Source organism: Papilio xuthus, unplaced genomic scaffold (assembly GCF_000836235.2).
Source record: "Papilio xuthus unplaced genomic scaffold, Pxut_1.1 DF826933.1, whole genome shotgun sequence".
NCBI lineage: Eukaryota > Metazoa > Arthropoda > Insecta > Lepidoptera > Papilionidae > Papilio > Papilio xuthus.
In genome coordinates, this window is record NW_013531716.1 from 4028897 (window position 1) to 4055606 (window position 26710).

General features: G+C 32.7%; 1 protein-coding gene across 1 annotated transcript in view; it reads left to right on the top strand.

Moving 5' to 3' along the window:
- Kdm3 (Lysine demethylase 3) overlaps positions 1 to 26710 on the top strand; it is a 136607-nt gene that overhangs the window by 6065 nt on the left and 103832 nt on the right. Inside the window, exons 2-3 of the mRNA XM_013317919.1 lie at positions 19427 to 19576; positions 23614 to 23730. Coding sequence (XP_013173373.1) covers positions 19427 to 19576; positions 23614 to 23730 — 267 coding nt within the window. The remainder of the gene's footprint in view (positions 1 to 19426; positions 19577 to 23613; positions 23731 to 26710) is intronic.

Consider the following 26710-nt stretch of genomic DNA (forward strand, 5'->3'; position numbering starts at 1 on the left):
ACCCCGCTCTATAACTTTTACTGAAAATCTACATCTTAGTTCATTAAACGATTATTCTTAAACTCAACAATCTTTTTATGTAGTTATGATGACTGTGTCGGTTGTTTCTACTTACTTTGACATAGTAGTTCTATTGCTATTAGGAACATCCTTAGTAGAAGACGGTATTTTTTTGCGAGGATTTGTGGTTTAATATAAACTACACTTCAGCAATTAAAACTATTGTCCACTAACAAGCATCGTATAAACAAAGCTATAACAAAACATTTAATTATTCAGTCACGTTTCACTCGCCAAGAACTAGTGCACAAAAGGTCTTTAGTTTTGAGCTAGACCAGTTGTTTGAGTCGGCGACACATGTTAAACAAAGCCAGCGATTGTCTTACACGGAGTTTCTTTGTAACTGTATAACACAAATGCAATTGCAATTAAATGTACGTGTGTTTTAATAATAAAAACTATTTCTACTATACAACTTCTACTTTAGTAATACAAGTTGTTGCTGTGGACTTTTTTTGCATTCTTTACCTCCATTATAAACTAATGCAAATTGGAGATACCGAAAAGGTCAGCGTCCAACGTTAAACTTATATGTTTTAAATACCCAACGGTTGTTTTTTTTTTATCGGATTTTGCGTCATTATTTGCTGATAGTCCATTCACTTGTGGATAAGAATGTCAAAGAAGCCTAGGTGGTTTTTCTTTTTTAACCAAAGATTTTATCTTTTTATGAAATTAGTATTTAATATACGAAGCTTAATGCTATGTTAAATTTCATTAGAAAACCTTATTTATTTACTGAATTTTGATATAGAATAAACAAATGAGTGCCAAACTCTTGATACAAACTTCGTTTAATAAGAGTTTCGTGTATACGAGTACCACTAATTGAATAAACATGTTTTGTCGTATTATTATCTTGCTAAAACTTGATTTTCTGTAAACAGCTTTATATAAATCTTTGATGTAACATTATAATATAAATTTAATTGTTACTTATTCAATTGGTTAAATTATATTTAATTAAATTGCCACCAATTTCTACATATGTATACATATACAGGTCTTTAGATAGTTAATATTAATTTGTTTGAGTTCTTAAATTCTTGTTAGGTACATATTACTCACGTCACCTTTTAGTGGTTAGAGTTTACCCTTGTCTATTTGTAGCCCAGCAACGCAAGGATACATCAGACAGCGTTGTGCACTATCGGACATCCAACACAAGCTTGCGGAAGATTGAAAATAGCATTGTGGCATACCATTCTAAAGCAGACGTCCAAAATCCTAAATAAATGCATTTGCAGACACTGCAGTTATGTTTTTATCTTAAATAATAGCAAACATTTAACCAAGAAATAATTAACGTATGTGTAATGAAACGTCTACGCTCGGTAATAAAGCGTACCTTCACGGACGCAATAAACGTAGTATCAGCAGTGGAAGTAATGTAGGAAGGCCGTCGTGCACGCGACGCCACCTAACGGAGCGCGACAGAAATTAACTGTTATTTATACCTACGTAAACTACGCCTTACATGATACATTGACTTATAGTGCACTATCGTATAATGGGGTAAATAGAAATCAAGTGGTTAATTGAAACAAAACTATTAAACTAAATATTGAACTTTATGTTAATAATCAAATATTTAGTACACAGATATATTAAGTAATTTGTTAACGAAAATAATTGAATATTATGGTGTAATAGCTTTTCTAGTTTTGTTTCTATTCACTCGTAAGTGGCGTAAGTTGCATAAGCATAAGGTTTGTTGAAAATAATACGCTTAGGAAAAAAATTTGTCATTTTGAGCATAGGCTTGTTGCTTACTGTAGTATATTCTCTTTTCTTGTTATTTTTAGGGTTCCGTACCTCATAGGAACAAAACGGAATCCTTATAGGATCACTTTGTTGCCCATCCGTCTGTCTGTCAAGAGCCTTTTTCTCAAAATGCGTGAATGTATCTAGCTGGAATTTATTTTTAATTTGTGCAAAAATATCAACTTGATTGTTATGTTTGAATGCAAACTATAATAGTTTAATAAGTGGCACCATGACCCGCCTTGACTGACGGCCTTCCTCGGTGAGCGGTGCTCAGTCGGTTTGGTTGCAACATCGTCTGCTTTTTTAAATTGCCGTAATTACACGATCGCCTATTGAATACTCTACGTTATTAATATACAATACAAAGCTTATTGTTTCTATTGTGCTTACAGTGAAATAATTAAAAAGAAAACTTCAAAGAACTAATCGTAAATTCATTTAGGCGAAAAAAGAAGGCTACTCTGGTGCGTTTATGGCCAATTGCATTTCTAAATGAAAAGGTAGTGGTAGACAAACAAATGCATTAGTTTAAAGAGCAAGGGATTGCAGTGGTAAATTATCGACAATAATGATTCACTAAATTTGTAAATAGGCAAATTTATAACTATTTGTATGTTGTACGACATTAGTATTTTGATTGGCAGTTTGGTCGGCCGGGTGAGAGCTGGCACGTAACATGTGTGGCTGATACGCTATTACCCACTGCCAGTGCTAATGAAAGGCCGCGCTAATTAAATTTACTCGATAACCTACGTGAACGGACCAGCCCTATCGATGTGTTCCCGACAGTCTAATCATGTGCTTGTGTTTATAAGTGGAGTTTCCATTGTCGAAACATTTGTACATTCATATGTCATTTTCTCTCTAAAAACTGGAACTATACCTTGGCTTTATTCAGGTGATTGTTATTGATTGAGCGAATTACCTTTGTAATCCTTTACTAACGACGCACGCTAACAAGGTTGCTAGCAATTGCATATAATTTTATTCAACTTGCATAATGATTGGACTCAATGGAAATATAAACATGAACAGATGTTGCGCTTGATTATGTTGTTAAATTAGGATTCGAGATGTAAAATCAGGAATCATGTGTTGAAGAACAATGACTAGTCATTATAAAGTCATAACTTTGTATATTTTCATAACTTAGTTGTAATGACGATTGAGCTAAGCATCGCTTATTTAATTACTCCTCCATTTGACATCTCTTTACTAAATTAAAACAGCATGAAAATAATACACCATTTTAGAATTTTAATAGTTGGGAATTAAATAAATATTTCTATTTAAATAACGTCGTTTTAAACAAAATTAGAAAATCAATCAGGATTGTATAATCGAAATGTGTTGCAATATAAAATTGATTGTTCTAATTACAGTAACAATTAGATATAACCGAATATTGTAAATGAGATAAAACTTTATAGGAGTAGCGCATGTAACAGTGTGTAGTTTATGTCTTATTGTTGGTGATAACAGCCCTACTCGACGTTATCACAACTATAAATAGCGATCACGAGCGTCTGTGCTGTTGATGTAAAGTTTGAACACGACTGTTTGCAATAATATACTACTTTGTTTCCATTCCGAAACGAAACATTGATAAATTAATAATTTGTTGTCCGAAAAATATGTTCCAAAAGTCTTCGAATATGAAGTACTATATTAAAACGAGTTGTCTCATTGTGTAATATGTTTTGTTTTTAAGACTTGGTTAGTTTGGTATTCGTTAAATAAGGCTTAGTGCGACAGTACGAGTGTCAGTTGTGCAACACGGGTAACGGACGACCGCTTATGACGACGGGTTCACTAACAAACCGGTTGCAGAGATTGCGCTTTTTCTTGTCTTTGTGTTTGTTACTTGTGTTTGCTCCAAAATCGTTGGTCATTCAACTTGCAGGATTTCTAACGCATTATCGAATATAACTGACTAGCTATCGTCCACGACTCAGTGCGAGACGCTTATGTCTTCTTCCGGACTATGTTCTATATCTGTGCTATATTTTATATAGCATATATATATTTTATCAAGATAATCGTTCCGTATCCGTCCGTTCGTATCCGTCCATACGTTCTAACATTCGCTTTTATATTAGTAAGATATAGATACAATATTGTGTGTGTGCAACACGGGAAATATTAGTCTTGTACTATATGTTTGGTTTCTAGCATTTCAAAATACACTTTATATGAAGAACTGACTTGACGCATGTAAGTACCCGGAAGAATGACCGTTGTTAGATCTTGAAATGTCCAAGAATAGGACGGAAATGTACTGTAATATGTAGCTATTACTTGGCTACATTGCTATAAGTTGTTCGATACGGTTGATTCACTCGATAGTGTCAGTTTACGATGGATAAACATGTGAGAACTTTGTTACATAAAAGTTTGTCGTACGGTTAGTTGATTATACCTTATCAAGAGTAAAGTAACAACGTATTCAAAGAACATTTTCGTTAAACTATTAAGAGCATTTTGTTTATTCAAATGTTTGTAATAAAATTATATAAATTTATAGTAGTGTAAAGATTTTAACAATTTTCTTTTCACATATTTAAGATTTGTATTATACGAATATAAATAATCATTAAAAAATACTGTATTTAATAGGACCACAAAGTTTGAAACGATTTTATTGACACTTAATTAATTTGGGCGTTGAAAGAACGAAAAATTTGTTGTTGAAGGTCGGATGCATGGATCTTTTTATGAGTGCAGGTAAAAAATTGTGTGTACTCCAGTGGACAGGACTGGTAAATTCTTTAAATTTATTTCAATAAAAACGTTCTCAATTATTTTGCCGCCCTTTATTCACTCGACCTCACTCGTATCGACTTCAAGGAGACAAGATGACGCGGTAGTCATTAAAGAATTGTTTTTCTTGAGTTTATTACATTTTCAGCAGTAGCGACGAAACTTGTATCTTTATTCTTTACTTTTTGGTGAAACATTTATTATAGTATTTAAAACCCTTTAATATCACTTCTTACTAAGAACTTTGTTGTCTCGCTTCAGTTATGTTAACGATTAAGTTATTAAACACTAGGAGTTATCAATTTTGTTCTTATTACCCGTATAAGTATTAAATCTAAAATTTTACAGAAACATTAACAATAGCGAAAGTAGATCTCGTTATGACTAACGTAATTAGTATCTTCAACCTTATATGAGATTAAAGCAAAGAGGAATCGTGTTATAATAGTTTGAGGTCACTCAAGATTATGTCAGTTTAACGTTGCATATTCGTTGAAATTTGTAAAATTCCAAAATGTTTACACGTACGAGTAGACGTATAAGTCATTTTAGCATTGCAGCAAGCTCGCTTGTTTTCTTGTTTTAAAAGTAGGTATATTGGTATCATAGCAAGCTGACTTGTTTTCTTGTCTCCAGCACTACGGTGGTTGGCTGGCCTTGTGACTGTCATTGCGACACCGACATTCGGCACGGGCAGACGTGATTGCGGTCGTTGACCTATCAGCAAGACCTTGTTCAAATTACGCTTTCGTTATAACGTTTTTAATATTCTCACGCAATAATACAATGCCTTGAAAATATATTACATAGTCTCAGACAAGTAGTTCTGGAATTATTTTTAGTTTATTATATTATACTTATTATATTTACTAGACTCAATTTTGTTTACGTATTGCATAACATTTAGATAATTTGCATATTTAACTTACATTTTTCACAAATAGCTTAAATTAGGACGTGCCTTTGACGACACTGTTTACTTGTACACATTGGTGAACGTATAGGAAATTAAAAAAAAAGCATTTTTAAAAATTGCACATAGCTTACTATTTAACGCAACCCACTATTAGAAATAGCTTTTCAGATATGTTGTGTATTTCTAAAGAACAGACTTTCTATAATACATTGGTATAAGGGCGCACGCGTGGAGTACTCTGTTGGCAACCAGGGGACTAATTGTACATTCGCCCCCGCAGCCCTTCACAAGTGCTCTCTAAAACAAGAAGTCAGTAATTATCTACCTGTAAAGTGTGGTGCACGTTATACTAGGCAGGTATTTCATACTGCATTTAATGCATTCTATAATGGCAACTATGCTTATATGCACCGTTGTTCCTTGTACTTCTTTTGTTTCTCGTAAGCGTGTAATATAGACTCTAGACCTCCTGAGAACTAATGTATCATTTCTTGTATATGTTTCAAATTATATGATACTTTAATATTAGATCAAACTGACGCATAATTTGTAAAAGACTCGTCCACCGGCTGCCATCATTTAGGAAAGGATGATATATAACGGGAGTGAAAGGGACAGTTGGAGCGAGGATTAAAAGCGAACATTGTGCCCGAGCAAAGTTTACATGCAGGCCCCAATTTAAACCTGCCACGGAAAATGAGCGGCTTTCAGAATGTAGGTCGAAATACGGGAGGGCTGTATTTGGGACGTGCCCTAGGGGAGAGATTGGTAACAGTCCGCGTTGATGCTTGCCATTGTGGGCTTACAATTCTATCCATAGAACTCAATAAGTATTAACTTTGTAATTACGTGTTCACCTATATTATTTTCTCTTAATGAATAGAGAAAAAAAGAGTCACGGTATTAAAACTACGAGTATGGTTTAAAAGCACTGACACTGATTGAGGCCAAGTTGTGACCTGGTTTATTTCTGATTTGTCTTTGCATTGCATTCGAAACTAGATTTCGTGTTGAATTTTATTTTACAGTAGTTTTGAATTTAATGGTAATTTTTAAAGTGAGTTGAGTTTTATATGGTTTTTATTTTATTTCAAATAAGTAATAAATAGTTAGCAAAAACCCTTTAAGTAAAATATACTTACGACAATAGCGATTATATACTTTTTGCTAGTGTTAAAATAAAGAAATCGTTTTGTTTTTCTTTCTAATCGATGCAAGTATTGCGTGGCGGAACGTTAGCTGCTTGCAAGTGAAGCATTTCAATCGATTCGTCATGAAAATGAATTCCTGAACTGCGTCGTCGCATGCTGATATTGACACCAACAGCGACCTCATGCGCCCATTGTGAACCAACACGGAATATATTAATGACAATAATAATGGAGACACGATTCAAAGACTATTGTAAAAAATTATAAAACAATGAAGAAAAGTAGACATTATTTTTTTAGTAAGTTTATTTTGCTGGAATCAAAACAACGCGATAATCACGGTTTTAAAAAAACCGTGACCGATTCTCCGATATTCATATCACAATTGGCAAATTCATTTCATTTGCAAAGTCACGATGTTTCCGCAAATAAATTTAAAGCGCATATATGTGATCAATCTTCTGCGTGATTGTAGTATTCTTATAGATGGGATATATTCTTAAATATATATATTCTTAAATATAATAAATCTGTATGTTCCTTAGACTTCCAGAAACCTATCGTCCCAATGTATTTTTACGTGTCGCGAAAGTTATAAGTCTGATTGCTATTCTTGTATTTAAAACATTTAAAAATATCTCATCTCATTCGGCGGCGTTTTTTTCCACGATTCACACAAGTCAACGTTCGATCGTGTACGCGGCTTTGAATTCGAGGGCCATCTAGTTTGTATTAAGAATGTTGTTTTCTGATAACCAAAAAATTACGCTCATTTCATACCAGTTTTTGGTCAGGTATTGAAATTTTTGTTTCTTTCATAAAAAACAAAATTGTTCTTTTAATGTCTAAACTTACTCGAAAATTGGTTTGGGTTTGTTTTTGTATGATCAGTTTGGCAGTGGAAACTTACGGTAAAATTGGTTCTTTAATATTTGAAGTCAAATATGTCTCTAGAAAAATGAAATGCATTGATCGAAAGTGAAAGCAAATTCGCAGACGAAACCGAAAGTGTATTGACACTCGCAAAGTGAAATTTTCATTTATGTGTAGCAAAAAAAAACAAAAAGTTTCTATCAACTGTTTAAACTGATCTGTGATTAAATTTAATACAAATTCTATATACATCGCTATCGGTGTAGTAAAGCAAAAAACAAAGTTAAAAAAAAGCTAAGTTAAAAATTATTTTATAGTGATCGTATTATTTTATAAAGTTAACATATATTATACAAAATGAACATTAGGGTTAAGTTAAGCAAAGATAAATTTTACGCTACTTTGAAATAATAATATAATGTTTGATTTTGGTTCTAGATTAGCCAGTTCTAGATAACTATCTCTGTTTACTTCATGTAACAAATGCTCATTTAAAGAAAAGAACAACAATGAGTCAAATACTTCATAACATTCTTAAACTACTAACACCAATTTATTTAAAACAAAGAAATATGCATCATTCTCGTTAGAACAGGTCGGTGTTAAATTATTAATATGAAACAGAAAGCAAATCCGAGACAAGTGTTATGCTGCGGCTTGAGTCGTTTGAATTATTCAACACGATACTCTCGGAATGTGAAACGGCTTGAATACGCATCTCCCGTTAAACCTAAAAAGTCCTAGGGGATGTGAAGTTACTCACTTCCGAACTTAGAGTTGTGAAGTAATCAGTAAGGGCGTTCCTTAGTGTATAATTAGTAAGAGAAATTTGAGCTGGTTAAATAATAACCATACCTTTCACTAAAATTTTATTGTAATCATAATACATAATTGTATTGGAATTAATTCTAGCAAAAATTCTCTAAAAATTATGCTAGTCTAGGAAAGAAACTTACTATTACATATGTCTCTAGTTAATTGGGCGCTACTGAAAGCTATTTCTCAACAGAAGGCTTTCTCTTGTACCGTAATTAAACACTAGCTAAAATTTTACCTTATAAAATACATTATTATGGCTGCATATATTCACTTATTTAAAACGACAGTAATTTATTTGAACATACAAAATAAATACCATTTAGAACCAGTTTCTTTAATTTACATCAAGTTAAAAAGCTTTTCAATGTCTCGATACTATATTATAAACTTTAAATGGTATAATTGTATCACACAATTTGATATCAAAAATATGTCAGTTGCATTGGTGCAGTCATGTTCTCCCACGCCTTACGAAAATAGCCATCTATTTCATCCATGACTTCATTTTAGATCGTAGTTGTCAAATAAAGGCGATCCAGTCTCACTGTTTTACAAACAAGTCCGAGGTTTAATAGGTGGATTGTGAGATTCAAAATATAGAACGGTCGATCCAGTGTTTGTATTTTCAGGACTTCTCCCACGAAAATCAGATTTATTTTATTCCTTATTGTTCAAAAAATCATTTTGGAATGGCGCCGAGAAAACAGACACACGTAATGTTTTCGTTTTTAAGATACTTGATTTCTTATCATATCGCATGATAGATAACCCGTAAAGTGCAAAACACCCATATTTTGATCACCTAGCTAATATTTCTTTGGAAATAATAGATACTATTGTAATTATCAGACGAACTCCACTTTCATCTGGCATCAAGTAGTCAGACAACTTTGTTTAGAACGGAACCGGGGCTCGTGCGTTGACCGCAAAGAATGCACCGCGCAATACATCTGGCCGCTTTCGTTGTGTACACGCGCGGTAAGATGACGCCCGCATCAATATTATACAAATAACACCTTTTTTAAATAGTATTGTAGTATTCTAATACAGCTTTTATTTGTTCTTATCTGATATTCTGATATAAAACAAACAATTAACAAGGACCAATGCCCTCAACTAGATCTGCCACAACAGAATTAGCAAGGGATACAATTATAAATTAATTGAAGAGCATGTCTTGTGATTTAGACCTTTGACATTTTCTTTACATAAAAATACCTTTTTCAATCAAGAAAGTGTTGAGATTGAACGGCACTGTCACTTGCTTAATAATTTTTTTAAGCAGTTACTTATACTTACACTTACTTAAAAATATTATTTTTAGTTAAAAAAAACCTTTGTAAGTCATACGATGTTAGTCATATCGAAGTAACTCGTAGTTATCGCCAATAACATGTGACCTTGAACAATCACGATCGTGTCTTAGTTCCCCTTTTTATTACGACAATGTGGGTTCAGTTTGATTAAATAATCGTACCAGAAACATTTCCACTGATAAGATTGATATCATCTGTCGTCAAGTACTGTCACGTGTAATGTTGTAATTGTATGTTTGATATCATCGCGGTAAATATATGTTAACTCCAGTAACAAAGCGTTACTTTGTAAGTATACTTTTCATAGTTTTGCTATGATTTGTTAAATAAATGAGACAATAATGCCTTTTGAAAGTAAATTCAGATTGGCACGTCTATTTTGTAACTTTTTCTATTACTTTACTAAATTCTTACACGATGAGATAACCTATATTAGAATTTGGTATTTCGTGCGATTAATTTTATTTGTAACAACTTGTGTACTGCTTAAAATAAATCTAGCCTAGTTTATATGTTTAAACGCAATAATTCCATATATTTCCAAATACCTAATTGATTAGAAAACCGTTTCCTGTTATGAATACCTTACTTTTGATTCGAGTTTAGGTTAATAGTTAGGATTTTGGGTACTTTCAAAAGAAGAGTGAATTAATTTGCAACAAAGGCGTAACATCTTTTGATATCGGTGCGGTCAATGCATACGCTTAGTAAGACTGTGTTCAAGTATAACTTTGGAAAAAACGTTGTTCTTCTGAACATAAATCGAAAATAATATAAGATATTGAATTCTTAACAATTGGAAATGCATCGGAGCGTAAAAGCGTCGACGGTTTTTGTCTGAACTTCTGTGTCCGAGCGACGGTCGTGTCATTCAGTCAACTATTTACGTTCGGAAAATTATCGTTCTTGTTCGCTTATCACCTTTTTAGTTTTTTTCATACTACGACAAATTTATGTTATAAAGAATATTTAAACAAGTTGTTTTTTGGTGGTTTGCGTGTTCGAAGACTTCTTTGGCAATCTTTTTCAAAAATACTGACTGTATCCAAACAATTGCGTCAATGATACACTAAATATATAAAAATGAATATTTTAAGTTTTTGGGAATTAATAATTACTGCTTATGTAAATAATGTCATGATTTTTATATGCAAAATAGTTACTCTATCGAACGACTTACTTCCTTAACTGTTACGTCATGTCCATTCCGTAATGATTGAAATGAAATATGATAAGCGACGTTTGATTTTTAGTTTTCTTCCTTGTTTTGTTCATCAAATCAATTCGTTAATATGTCCACAATGAAAACACTCGTACTAATTATCAGATTATAATTATATTCAATGAAATTATGTTAGTATTGTAAGATTTGATATATCCAATGGTTGCTGGGTACCGGCCAAAACACACTGTAATCTAAATGTAGGCGACCTTGTACAGCTTTGACTCTTTGGAGACCCAGTTTTGTATATACTTGCATTTAATCATGACTTGTATTAAAATTTCTACTATATGAATATGTGAATTTTAGTCATGAGAAATAAGTAAATAGCACAGAAGATTTTGATATCGGAATTCTTTAAGGTTTAGTGTGGAAGAATCGTTTTTTATGAATACCATTTTACAGTTATAGTGTAGTGTTTTGACCAAATAAATAACTACAAAAAGTTCATAAATAACACGATTTGTTAGATAAAACATTAAAAAAATCCACCTGAATCCTATAATACTCCGGGGATGAATACGAATCGAATCACTCGTTAAATTCGGTTCAAGTTTAACTCGGCTGTCCTTCACAAAGGAACTTTTGTCGATCTTGTATAAACAAGAGATCATACTAGCATATTACACCAATATTTAAAGTGTAATATGAACTTCTCTATGATTTCTCTATGAACTTCTCGTTATACCTAAAAATGGTAACATTCAAACTCTACCATACATTATCATAAAATTAGTTGTTATAAAAATGTATTGTACACATTAATTAAAAATTTTTGTCATAAATTTTAGTGTTTATTTTTTTTTACTAATACAGTACTTACAGTAATATAGAAAGATCTGAAAGAAATGAGGCCTCTGTAAGGCTCCCTTTGAGTGTTGAGATCTTATTACTTCAGAAATGTCGTTTCGCCAAATTGTTTCGTCCTTTGTGTAGTTACTCGTCAAAGCGAATCTTCAAACGTAACTCATTGTAATTCTAATTGGAAAAACAGAAGTAACGAACAAGATTTTCAAGGCTGTAATTAATTTTTTGACTTATTTGATCGTTCTATACCTTCAGACATTAAAGATTAGACTGTTATGTAAATATTTTTTTTTAAATACTCGTATAGTATCAAATTTTGTCTCAAAAATAAGTGTACCTATGATGGCTTTTTATTTACTCTGTGGTAGTTCTAATGGAATTCTGGCTGGTTGGAAGAATGGTTATTTAAATTTTTTAGTTCCAAAAAAAAATTGATCTTGGCTAGGCCCTACTTAGCGCAAGCGATGATAAAATCTAAGAAAATCCTTTTCATATTTTATCTTATCAAAGTTATTCACATTGAATAATTTGCTCGTTTATTTTACAATTTCAAGTTCAATATCGTTAGAATGATAAGAAGTTATTCGGAACTTTTTATCATTTAAGAGTGCGTTAACCCATCTACCACTATTTTTATAAAAATATTTAAAGTAAGGTAACTTAACCCTGTTGAAAGTTACGAATTTGATACTGTACCAATAAACCTTAATATGTCTTCGTTTTCTAATATTGGCTAGGTTTCCTATATAGTTTTGTCCAAAGCACTAAGTATCCTAGAAAGAGAACAATAGACTAGCACGTCCGGGTTTGATAGGTTTAATATCCGGATTTGTCGAGTTTCTTGTAACTCTACATCGCGGCGGCCCTGTGTGACCCCAACCGCCTCTTGAATACATAATGCTGTCCCATTTTGATCAGGAAGCTTGAGGTGCGAAATGGCATTGGCTGAGTGTTCCTATTTTCGTTGAATTGTTACCCCAGTTTCGCTTTGTATCTGCATCTTGCCTTGAAGAACACATACAAAGAGCGTACACCTTAAAGGCCGGCAACGCATCTGCGGTTGCTCTGGCGTTGCGGATGTCGATGGGCGTCGGATCAAATAATATTAGGCGATTTGTTGCTCGTTTGCCCCCTTCGCCTATAAAATAAAAATACAAATATTTTCCAAAAAACTATTACATCTAAGTAAAAGGACTTAATTAGTTAGAGTAAAAATAAAAGGAAATATGCAACTTAGAATAACTTTGACATATCTACATACGTCTATACTTTACTTTCTGTACTAATATTGTATAGAGGAAAGATTTGATTGTTTGTTTGTCTTCATTGACTAGGCTCCGAAACTACTGATCTGATTTGAAAAAATACTTTCGCTGTTGGAAATCAACACTAGTGACAAGGGCTATATTTGTTACTAAATTTGTTTTTTAATTTCGCGCGGACGTAGTCGCGGGCAAACGCTCTAGTGAATAAAGGTGGATAAAGTTTTTGTTTGCCATCACCATTTCTCAGCCGACGCAAACTTGAAATACCAGTAAAAAGAAACCAGATTGCCGTGTAGTCGGACGATCCTTAAATGTTCATTAAAAATAAAAATATGATAAAATATCATTCGATGAAATCTACAAAAGTAATGTGCATGTATTATTTACAATGAACATTTTAAATTGTGTTGAAACAACGATCCAAGATAATACATTTTGACCAATTTCATCTTGGCACATTTAAAACTAAGAAACTATGCCATGACCAGCAAATGTGTGGTCCTCATCAATGTGCCTTGCTTTAAGTACCCATGCCCCAATGCTCTTTCTTTCCTTTATATATTTATCTTCTTTTCCTTTAGAAAGAAAAAAAGAATGGTATGTCAATAAACTTCAAATATTTAGTAAATCGCTATACTTTAAAATTTTCAATATTTATGATTGAGGGCGAAACAACCCCTTTGGTTTGTATTGAATATTTCACAATAGGAAGGCGAAACATTAAGGCGGGCGCGAAGGTTGCTAGCGGGCATGTTGTGCAACCGATCGCGCGACAGGTCCGCCCGCCGCCGCTCGGGCCGCGTTCATTGACCCACTGAACCCCGCTGGAAATGCGCCGAGCGAGCTCACGACGAAGCGACGCGGACGCGCAATGTCTTTGACAGCTATAGCCAAACTCGCTTTAGGCGGGAAAACTGATGCGCTATTTTTAATTTGTAAATGCCACAGACTAGCCACTTTTTTGTTACTTTTTATCAATTACTAGCTGCTCTCTAGATTTTGACTGCGTGGAATTAAAAAAAAATCTTAGTAAAAAATTTAGACTATGTTACTCGGTGAAAATATATAATAGGTCTCTAATGGTGAGAGATTTTTTTTTAAATCGGGCTAGTAGTTTTTGAGTTGATTTTAATTAGAAATAAAAAATAAAGTATCCCATTTGTCAGAAGTACCTACACACACACACGTTCAGGTTCCAGGTCGCCCCGGGATCTCACAACCCTTCGTCTAATGTGGCTGGGCAACCTACGTAGGTATAAATTATGTTTTATAGGTATATATCAGAACGCCCATTTTACGGCCGTCCCTTTTTTCCTCCCGACCGAGACCCGTGCCTCTCAATGGGGTTTATTGTGCGAACGATGCGGACGAAATTTTCGATATACCCTGACCTCGGTCTAAAGAAGAAATACTCACGTATTACGACATTTATTATCGCGTTAATGACTTTGATATAGATAGCTAACATATTATTACAACTGGACGGCCAAAAGACTAAATTCATTCACTAATTTGCACAGAATATTTGAACATTACTACCTGCATTGTTTTGTGACATTGGTAATATCAGATGAGTCGATTGTCTCCATCTACTAAAAAAATGTTATGTATTTAAAATCAATTTGTTCGTCTTTTGTGAAGTAGTTTTTCGTGATAAAACAATAGTTGCTTGAAGCATGTTCCTTTGGCCCACATTCATACGCTTGTATTCACCAATGTTGCTGGAGAGATTTCAATACGACCAAAATATCGATTTAAAAAAAAGTATTAGCACTTTCTTAAACCAACATAACCTTTGGTTATGGAACCGCGTTATAACTCAATAGGTACTTATAAAATGGTAATGTTATCTAATACTATAAATCACGAATTACATAACATAAACACGGTTGAATGATTTAACATCATTACACGCAATACCTCATCAAAACTAAACTTGTTGAAATTCATAAAACGCATTTCTAAGTAGCTTTTACATTTTTTCTGACAGAACTTATCGCCACATATCGGGCCATATATGTTAGTCAGACTGTATCTTAGTTTCTTAGTTCGTCTATGGAAATCTTATAGCTGCGGAATGACATCCACTTGTAAATTCTCTAACGACTCTTCAATGTTCATAAAGCGTCGTGTTCCCGTAACGTAGTAACCTTTCTAGAATACTTAAATAAAATATGTAGATGAAAAGTAGATATTAATTCAAATTAATTTACATTAAAACTAAAACTTTGAATTGTTACACGATAAGATCAAGTATTACGTCTTAAGTTTACAAAGATTAAATTGTACGGTAAATAGATTGATTTGATTCCGACAATTCAATCTAAAAAGGCATTATTTTTAATGGATTTTAGCCGAGTAACACTTAACTTGTAACTAGCATTTAGTTGCGGTTAACGTCGCAGATCTACCAACACAATTACGGTAACCGAGAGTAACTATAGCAGTTACGTAAGATTGTCGTAGTGGCCCTTAGTTACGAAATGCTTCTAACATTTGGTCTTATTAAGTTTCGTCTATTCGGACCTTTGTAGGCGTACTATCGTTATGGCCCGCTTTCACTTTACGCTTTCTCTATATAATTAAAAATGATCACAGTTTGCGCAACAGGTCGTTATTTAAATTTAACATAATGTTAAGTACTTAATAAAAAAACAACGTAGCGATTTTCTTCTTTTATCCATAGAATATCGTTAATGGAGCCTACATATTTGAAACTGTTAGGAAGTAAATCCGGACACTAACCTTACTAAAATGTCGACGTTTGTGCCCCTCAAGTTCAGTCTGACACTAGACTTTGTAACGAATCACGCCAAAGGATTGTAATTAATAAATGTCTATAAAACATACGTATGTCTCTTATAAACGGCTTATTTGTTTTTATGACTATTTTGTTTTTGTATCGAATAAAATAGTACTTGATTCTATAGCTTAAACAATAGAACGCGATAAGTGACGAGCCTCATAGTTGCAGCTATATTCTTTACGTTCGTCCCAGATACGCAACCTTGATAAAGTACACTGCTATTTATAATGCGAGGATTCCCGCGATCCGACAAAGTGTGCTGGATGTAACTAATAAACACCACAGCATACCAGATCTTTACTATTTATGTTTCTGTTAACTCGTTTTTGTAAACGCAAAACAAGTAGTACAAAGTATATAGCTTTACATCTAAAATTTAAAAAAAAACTATCTTTTGTTTAATTATGAAGACTGAACGATACTTAAGCTATTATTTGTATCTTAAAGAATAATTCCGTTTTTGAATAAATTGAACCTTTACGTTATGAGGTCCCATTATGTCAAGTTCTGGACGTGAGAAACCCATAAAACTGAAATGACTATAAAGTGCGTGAAAAAGGGAATTACCTATTTGAAAAACAAATTTGTCGTATAATAAGTCATGTAAATAAGTTATTAAACAGATTGTTCAATTCAAACTGGGCCCAATATGTGCCTACATCATCTGGCATGCTAATTATACTTTGCTCGTCTCAACAAGAACTGCCTGTGATATAACGAAAACAAAAGAAATAACAAAAAACTCATTTTCTCTGCTATTTTGTACAGTTTACGTTTCGACAAACTTGTTATTCTCGGGGCTTATTCAATGATAATATTTATTTACTTCAACATATTTATACTTATTACAATTCCTGGCTAAATTTATGGATGCACAAATGACTTAATACCAACGATTTTGTTACGCTAAACATCTAGTAAAAGCAGTGACTCTCTGTTCGCTTTCTTTTCTGTTTCATTGTCAAAAAAAAACTAAACTAAAACTATTACATTTGTAATATATAGCCTGACCAAAAATATAAAAACCTGTCCTGGTGGTGCATCAATCGCGTTCTTTATTAAGTCACTGTCTCATAAGCGTTAAAAAATTAGTTCCATGTTTTTCCACAATATGACGACATTTCTATACTCCTCAATAATATGTGTCAATGCAACTGACACGGCAATTGAAACACGCACTAACATCTATAATTATACATTGAATAAAATTGGAGTGTCTATATGTAACATCAGTAATGGCAGATTATGTGTGCGGATGTATTATAAGCAACTCTTTTTAAAGTCCGCTCTGACGGACAATCGCTAGTTTTCAATAAGAATGCTATCACAGGATCGGTGTTATCAATGAAATAAACATTTCCACTACGCACAAACAAGACGGTTGTGTAAACAATGCGCGTGGCGTGTGCCGATACGTTACGTTGAATGTAATTATGCCCACAGATAGTGTGACAAGGTCGTTGTGTAGGCTCGCGCCGGTAAGGCTTCAAATGTAACTAGGCCACCAAAACTCCTATCAACCGATACCAACGTTTAACATGAAAACGTGATGATTATTCAGATTGTTTGGTTTATTATGTCCATTCTTTGCGCTTAATTGACTTTGAAATTTGAAATTACGTTATGTTTACTTTACTTTCATATATTTTAATTATTTGTTCAAACACACAAACGTTTTATAAATGATTTTAATATGATTATTATAATACCGTATCATGCTATTAGTTTTTTTTTTAAATAGAGCAACGGTAAAAGATTATTTTACCGTACAAATCTGTTTTATCTTGTCAACAACGTCATATAAATCTGATTTAATTTGATAGAATATCGTCACAGCAATTATTTTTCTTCGCTTAGACCTAGTATAAGACATCTTTAGTCAAAACAATGGTATGAATTTAAATATACATGGAAGCGAAGAGAAGGTCGCTAAGCGGAGATTCACGTGTTGTCTGAAGTGTTCCAAGCTCTTCGTTGACCTAAAAAGCTGAAAGTTTTCTCTTCAGTTTACATACAACTGTATATGCGAATGTGAATGCAACTCTGTTTAAATACTACATGTTGTAAACAAAGCAATTGTTTCAAGTTAAATCTAAAATGATTCTAAACTTTCGCTAACGTTGCGCCATAGCACATGAAGAAGTATATTTCTTTATCAATTAATTTCGGTAATCTACGATTGACTAGCGAATCAATACATAAAGGAATAACCGCTGGATTCTAAGATCAAAAATTTTGTTTAAAACATATCGTCATCCCTCTCATTATGCATGACAAAAAATAAATAACAATATGTTTTAAACACGGGTTTGTTCCAGAAACCAACGGTATGTGCCATGAAGTCATTACTCAATGACTTTTCCGTTTTGAAATGTGATATACTATATCTTAATTTTTGATTTCGGCTTACTTCCATTGAATCTTTACTTGAAATGCATTAAACTATTTGTATATTTATAGAGAACGATATCTTTGTCAACAATTCTTAATTGGCAAAACAATAAGAACAAAACAGGTATAGCACAATTATCACGGTCAAACACAATGTCATATGACGCGCACGATATAAACATAGTAATGTATTTATGTACAAGTATGTACATATAAATATATGTCCGTTGAACACTCGTATCTTGTATGTCACAACAACTTCATATAATGAGATAATGCATAGGTCATTAAGCCTCAGTACCGATGCCATTTAAAATGCTCATAAATCACCAATTAATAATACTAGCATGATAGTAGTACACACACTTCTGAAGAAAGAGATAGTAGATACGTACACTGATGAAGAAATTTATAGTATTCAAACAGTTATTCTAAGCAGAAAAGTTGCGTTCAGATCAATCTTTATAAATCTGCAAATTAGAGTTAAGATATTCAAGTCATCAAATCGGGCTCTAGGTTCTATTTCATATTTTGAGTCCACAGATTGCGAAGCGAGTATGGAACAAGAATTTGAGTATTGAGTCTGCCCTTATTTCTTTGATCATATATGATTTCTAGTCTTCCTCGTACCCCGAGAGAAATGTAAATCCAAATGCGGTTTCTAAGCTTAACCCGTAATAAAGAAACCCAATTCAACCTAGGTATTTCATTTTTTATAGTCAAAACAATTTTGTATAGTAACATTTAATACTAATGAAAAATAACATATCGATCAACAACCTTTGTAGAACACACACTTTTGTATCATAAATTATGCCTAGAACTTTCCAAAAAAAAACCATAGCCAATAAACGTCCATGTCAGCAAGTAAAATGTGTAAATATAATATCTCATTTCATGAAGAAATGAAAATATAGTCATTCAAACATGCGACAAATTGCTTACTTTGCTTCCGTAAGAAAAAACTGATTTGTTGTTATTGTCGTCTCTCTTGTACTCTTGCATCTCTGTTTAACACTTTAGGCGCGAGAATTAAGTAAATATTATGGGAGGGGTTTTGCGGCAAAACAAAGGCAAAATCGAACACTTATGGTATCAGTGCTGCTATCTATATTCTCAACTTGTAAAATATGAACTGTTATTTATGCAATGAACGTTTGCAGCAACGATTCCTCCTTTTTACGATAGATGGCGCAATTTTTTTTTTGGTTTCTACTAATATTTTGTCTTTGTTCAAAATGTGTGTATTGACATCTCAATTTTATTTTTTCAGGTGTTAGTGGAATATGATGGTGTCGATTGGCAACGTCGCGAGTGGGTGGCAGTTCATTCGCGAAGAACTTTCCGAGTGTTTTTAGTGGAAAGAACTTTAGTATGGGCCCCTAAAAAATATGAAAACGAAGAAGTGAAATGGCCCGCTCTGGTAAGTAACATTTTAAATTCATTGAACGTAGATTATGTGACATACTTTTATCATACTAATATTCAATATATACAATTTATAAAATGACAAGTGAATTTTAAAGTTTGTGAATTTTAAGGGTTATGCCCTCTTGTGAGTGCCGTAGATATCAAGTGAAACGGATTCTAATTACGTGGGCGTTCGGTAGATGGCGCTCGGAACCTAAAACTTGCGTTCTCCGACCTAAGTTTGTCCGTCTTACGATAATTAGTTAACGATTCATTTGATATTCATATAATTTTAATAAATTAAAAAGTAATAAAATTATCTAAATTATAATATTACTTTGTTTGTAATTTTTTTACTAGACTGATTTTCGGTAGTTCATAGTTCTTCGTTATGTAAGGTCCCTCCATAGGGCTACACATGTCAAAATTGTCAAAATAATCATTTTAGAACGGACAAAGTATAGATTGTTCGTTTTTCAGTTACAGGCAAATATAATACAATATACACATTTAATTTAAGTAAATACAAGGCTTTGAAGTTTAAGAGACAATTTTGAATTATTTGATAAATTGTGATAAAATGTACGCCGAGCTATTTATCATTCTAAAAATCCTTTCCAGAGTTAGTTTAACTATCCCTTTAGAATTATTAATTAATGACTATCCTAATCCATCTCAACTAGCGAAGTTTGAATAATCCCTTAAGTTAATTCAACCCTTGAGCTAATATTACGAGTACCTTTGAGAATGTATCACAGACATTGGTGTTGTGCAAAATATTAGTATTTCTGTTTTCAGGATAATCAAAATTACTGTTGTACTGAACGGGTAGCCAAGGTTGTAGCTACTTAAAATGAGAATCTACCACAGGCTGGATTATCTATGGAAATATGTAAAAAGCATTATGGGCAGAATTTGCAATTTTCATGCCTTTGTAACGTTTTCTAAATTGTATTCCGTCTTTCGTAGTTACAATAGAATTTTTGTGAGCGCGTTCCCGGTTCTTTGATACCTTTCAAAAAAATCTGTGTCTGTAAAACTGTTTCGAATGTTAGCCAAATTAATGTAGAATTGTCTTAGCAATCTATATCTAACTGTATGAAAAATGTTTATAAAACTGTTACGTCACAGAGTACTTAAGCATACAGCATCGCAATTCTTGTTCTTGGTTTTGGTATAAATGGTCAATTATTTTGCCTTTTGATCTTATCATAAGTGATTATATTTAAATAAATTTAAAACTAATCATTTTCATTCTTAGTTTTCTTTGTATAAAAAAACTGAGAAATCTTGAAAACAAATTAACAGGATCGTTGTGAATATATGCATTATCATAGGAAAAATACCAAAGGCACCCTGACATCGTTCCAAGCCCGTATAACTTATATGATTGTATAAACAAATGCTGTTTTGACTTTGAAATAGACGAATGACGCGAGCTAACATCGAGGTTCTAAAGTATTTACATCACTCTACTACTTGACAAAGAATTTGGTACGTTACAGATATTTTCGGATTAATAAATTGTTACTCTTGAATTTTAGTATTACTAAACAATAAGCTATTATAAAAAAACAGAAGGCTGTTTAAAAACTTTACTATTTTTACGAAAAATGTCAAGTTGCCAGTAATAAAAATTAATTTTAAAATAATTTCCTTAGTTATTTGTTAATTCACATAGGAAATCTCTTAGTGTGCAATTATCATACTAAATCTACACTAAGGCTATAATATAAATATTTCGTTGCCATAAGTAAAGTTGACTCGAATATCGCAACCTTTTATAACTCCATGTAAATAAATTTATAAGGATTTGTTGATTTGCATTTAGAGCATGAGACACGTACCGTAGTGATGAAATGATTTACCTCATTCACGTGTCGCGGCGACCTCTGCTCGATACGAATTTAAACGAGTCACGTTTGACTTTCTTTACATAAGATCATACCTTGCTTTTGTTTGTAGGCGTTCTTTATTAATTCAAGCTTTTATAGTAGTATCCGATGCCGTTGGAGCCAATACTGTCCTAAATGAATATGGAACTCTGTATAAAATTATTCAATCCCAAAAAGACTACCTTAGTAAAAATACTTTTAAATTTACGTCCTATTTAGGACTTGGCTTAGCATAAAACATTAGGGCTAATTATATATTTTTAAAAGGCTGTCCGTAATAATTAATTTACTATTTTAATAATTTTAGAAACTAGATTCGAATGATTGAAAATCAAATAATAACGGTTTATCTGAAATGTTTTTATTTTATACTTCCTGTCGCTAGAGGGCACTAGTTGGATCATTTTAAATTGCATGTTTTTATTCACACATAAGTTCTGCTAATGATATATATTAACTTTGTCTTCATTTGATTGTTCAAATTGAGTAGTCATTTAATATCCTCGTTCAAACGCTTATACCAATTATAAATTGTTTATTCATGAGACTGTGAATTAATAAATGTACAATTATTTGTTAAAGTAAAATTACTTTTAACCGAACGATGTAATCAACATTGTAAGTATCGTACATTGTAAAGTAAACATTTAAGATACCAGAATTATATAATCCTTTTGTAGAATGTTGTGATTCATTTATGTTTACATATTCCTTAGTTCTTGGAATAAGTGATGTTGAACGTTCGTGCGTGTTTGTGTGCGTGTCTCAGTGTAAATGTAAGGTGACTTTAGGTGTTATTCAACTTATACGACGCTCTGCATACTGATGCTTTTGTGATGGTTGTCTGTTCACTTACATTGTAAATGCCCGACCAATATCTTGCCAATAATACTGTTGATCGTCGCAAATGTATTTCTCAAGTATGCTTTAGTTTTATCAAATAAGTATTTAGTTTGATTGCAACATCGTTAAGGGGAAGATAAAACCATTCCGCTCTAAGCATATACTACACCTCATCAGCTTATTAAACTAACAATGCGTAATATAACGGAAATCATTATTTTAGTATTTTTTTAATAAATGTTTTCCTATAATACACTAATTAATAATAAATTTATTTATTTCAATAACCTTGGCAAAAAAACTGCTGAGATACGATGAGATTTAATTTCTTGGAAAAAGTAATTTCATCAGAGTTCCAAGAGAATTTAACATGAACGCATTACGTATTCAAGAAACTTATTATAATAATGCTACAAGTAGAGAGCCGTTGTAATTAAACGAATAATTCTCACGCGTCACGGAAAGATTTGCGTCTGTTTGCGGATAACAATATCTATCGTAGTGTTATTTGGACTTTGTTAAACTATCTTAATATTTGAGAGTAATATGTAGCACCTTTTATTTTGAGTTTTTGGTGTGAACTAATCTTTACTGAAAGATGCCAATATTTAAGAAAATTTGACAAGAAAAGTGGCGAAAAAAAATCACGGCTGGTTTCACTCCACACCAAGAAATCAATATCCCAATAAATAAAGCCCGAATCAATATAATGCGAAGCTGAAGAGTAGCTTTTATCTTTAATTAAACTTACGTAAATATAAATTGATGACAGCAATTTACGTCGAATACTATCTTTTGTAAGATATCTGCGTAATTTATAAAAGTTTATACAACAGATGACTGAATAAAAATAAGGTCAAGGGAGAGTAATCACTCTTGTAACGAGAAAGGATGTGGTAAGGTCGTTAAAACCATTACAGATGTCACGATAATCTTTTATTATGAATTGTTGATGCCTCAGTAAGGCAACGGTAATGGTATCTTGTTGACGACATTTTTTTTTATAATTTAAACAATGCCAAATAAAATGTGAACATCAATGACCGAATAAGGTGACGAATGAATCGTTTTATTTATTAGCACTATTCGAATTACACATTCATTTTAGAAATATTATTTGTTAACATATTTGAGGTAATATATTTTAGGTAAATTGTTTTAGGAAATAGTAAAATTAAATTACGCTACCTGTGATGTAATTGTATTTTAGGTTAAATAGATATTGAATTTTTCATATCGTAGAAAAATATTTAAATAATTTAAGATATATTTTGTGTTAAGTATAACTAATGTTGTCATATTTATTTTCCAGACGTTCACTCCGCTATCCGCCGTGGACGTGACTCTCCAAGCTGACTGTCAGCCTGTCGAGTTCTTGCACGACCGCTCGCTGCAATTCCTGGACTATGCCAATCTTCAACCATTCCAGGTGATTACATTGTATTGGTTTTGTTATCGCTATTCGATAATAGATGGCGCTACTAAACACTTCAGAAGATTTGGTTAAGCACTATAGTCTATATTTTGATGATTTATGTTTTAAGTTTTTAATATTATCTGAGTACAGTTGTTTTATACAATACGTAACTGTTGTAAAACATTGTACACAACACTGGGAACGGGAAAAGTTGCAATGTAGCTCATGTTTCATTCACACATGCGGCTCTTAAAGTCTAGTCTTAATTTGTACTATGAGTCACGATCAAAGTAATTATTATTTCCTCTCTTGAGATTTAACCGACGCTCTTGAAATGACTAATATAAATCGGTAAGCTCAAATAACTTTACTTATAAACTTACTAAATGTCGCCCGCGGAATTAAAAAAAAAAAAACATTATTAGTAGCCTATGTCTTCTTACCGGCTATATTCTGCTATGCTATATTTATGCAAAATTCCATCGAGATCCATCCAGCCGTTTCGAAGATACCTTCTAACAAACATACAGCCAAACATTCGCATTATTAGTAAGATGTATTTACGCTTTGTACGCTTACCTACATAAGTATGGGTTTTCTCAGCTGAAATATTAATACAACATATTGTTTTATTATGTTGTTATTTATTACGGTTTTATGAAAATTCCACTTTTGTAATTTATACAGATATTGTGAGTCGGCATTGATTGTTATGTGAACGAGGAAATTAACGTGAGAACGCAATGCAGTTTTTACTTTTTTACGTTAAATCTTGTGTTCGAATTCCTTAACATACTACTCATTTATGAATATAAACATAACAGTAATTCATTTTTTATTATTCTTTTATTATCATCATGTGTATGAAATTAAGATTTTATTTTGTATAGATTTCTTTTATTATGTTGGCAAGTCTTACTTCACCCTCCATGCTGACGATATTGCGGGTGCCAACAATACGCGTCTATTTATACATAACATGTTATTAGACTATCAGTCTTTATTGTAATCCAGTACCGATCGTAGTCGTTTTTCATCACTTCCACACACTTATTGATTTCTATGAATGAACGCAAAGTAATAAAACTCCATTAAAATTCTACGCATCCGCACATGTACATACAAGCACGCACACATCGACGCACTTTATCGTTTGCATATTTTATTAGATCCGACCGTGACTAAGTTACGTTTTATGTTGGCGGGGATTTATGTCGCAAGATTAAACTCGCCTCGTAAAATTGTTTACAAACACACAAACGGGACAATTGTTAATGTCTTTCAGATAAAATTTGTACATTCATCTTGATAATCAATTTATTTAATCCATTTAAAGCATTTTATCTTTTTGCAATTAGACATTTTTTATACATATATGTGAAATGTGACGACATTTTAATCAGTCTGTAATAATTAATTAGCGAATATATTTAGCATGAATATGTAAACAACATACGATAAGATAATGTAAAAATTTTGTAGCAATCTTTTCTTCATAAATACATTGTATGTCTTTTAGACAAATGTTTTAAAATTCTCAAATCACTTGCAAGACAAATTAATCATTTTTTTGACATAACAAATATCTTCATATTCATAAAATACTTTAATTCATCCCTTGTAGGTTTATAGTAACTTAAAAAAGTAAAGTCGCTGCCTATCTCTGAAGTGCAATCCTAAAACAACATTGTAGAGTTATGTTATGTTAAACTTAACGCTATTAGAATGCTATTCCAGTAAGTCTTTCAACGTTATTTGCGCAGGTGTTGACGAGTGCGAAGCGTAATAACAAAGTAACAAAACGCATAATCGACCTAATTCTGGGTGCGACGTACGGTACTCTGTTTATCTAAAGTTGCCCGGGCGAAGTGGGTAGATCAAGGACGATGTCTGCCAAACAAGGGGGAGGGTTTCCCCGGGAGACGGGTAGCCCGGGGCGCGCGTGGTTTGAGGCTGATCTAGCGAGGGAGCTATGTTTTGATGTCCCCCACCCCAGGACTACCGCCTGTCGCCCGCTGCCCCCCTGCCTGGTACCCGCTATATTGATTTTCCGCGCCCACGCCGCCCCATCCCCCCTATACTATATACATATTCAAGAGGCAGGTGCCTGCTGTAGTGTCAAGTTATTTTCGGTTATCCTGGCCACATCCCAGATACCGCCATGATTGATGACTATTTGACTTTTTATTTTTAATAACTTTCCTTTTACGATTGTTATTGAATTAATAAGTTTGCGGTGTGATATTTTTAGATGTTGTAAAGAAGATTTTCTTTGTCTGTGTTTTATCGGATACAATATGATTTTTGATATGTATACTTGTTCTGTACTGCGATTAGGTATAAAATAGCGATCATTCAACATTCTTTGTCCTTATTCCTTATATCAAGAAATATTTTCAATATAAAAGTTAATAGAATTTCTGATAAATGCTTATTAGCGAGTCTTTACTGTTGACGACAATGGAATTTGTAAATCAATTCTGAACAAATGAAAATAATCTCTTGAAATATGTTCAGATTTAATCAAAATTGAAATCTTTTACTTTGTTGTTTCTTTACTGTTGAATATCCTTGAGTAAAAAGAATATGACTTTCATTAAATTATTCTTTGAACATAAAGAAAATTAACAACCCGTGACTGTAACTGTATTTTGTTAATTTGTATAATTCAAAAATAAAATTCTTGAAATAATATGAAGCTCTAATAGAAAACAATACTAAATTAATTTTAAATGCGTATCATTTAAAAATAAAGTTAATTATTCGAAGGGCATGAAAAGTTTTGAATCGAGTTTCCGAAGTTTGCCGTCATCGTACGCAACTCGACTGTTACGTTACCGCAAAATTTAAACGAGTTAAGTTTGTTTGAGCCGACTTGCTCCACTGTCCGTTGTACCCCTTTGGGGTGGCTGGGGGTGGGAGCGTGACATTGATAAAGGCATGGGTTAGACACGAGAATCGAGACAATGTTCAATCGAGCCCCTTTTATTAT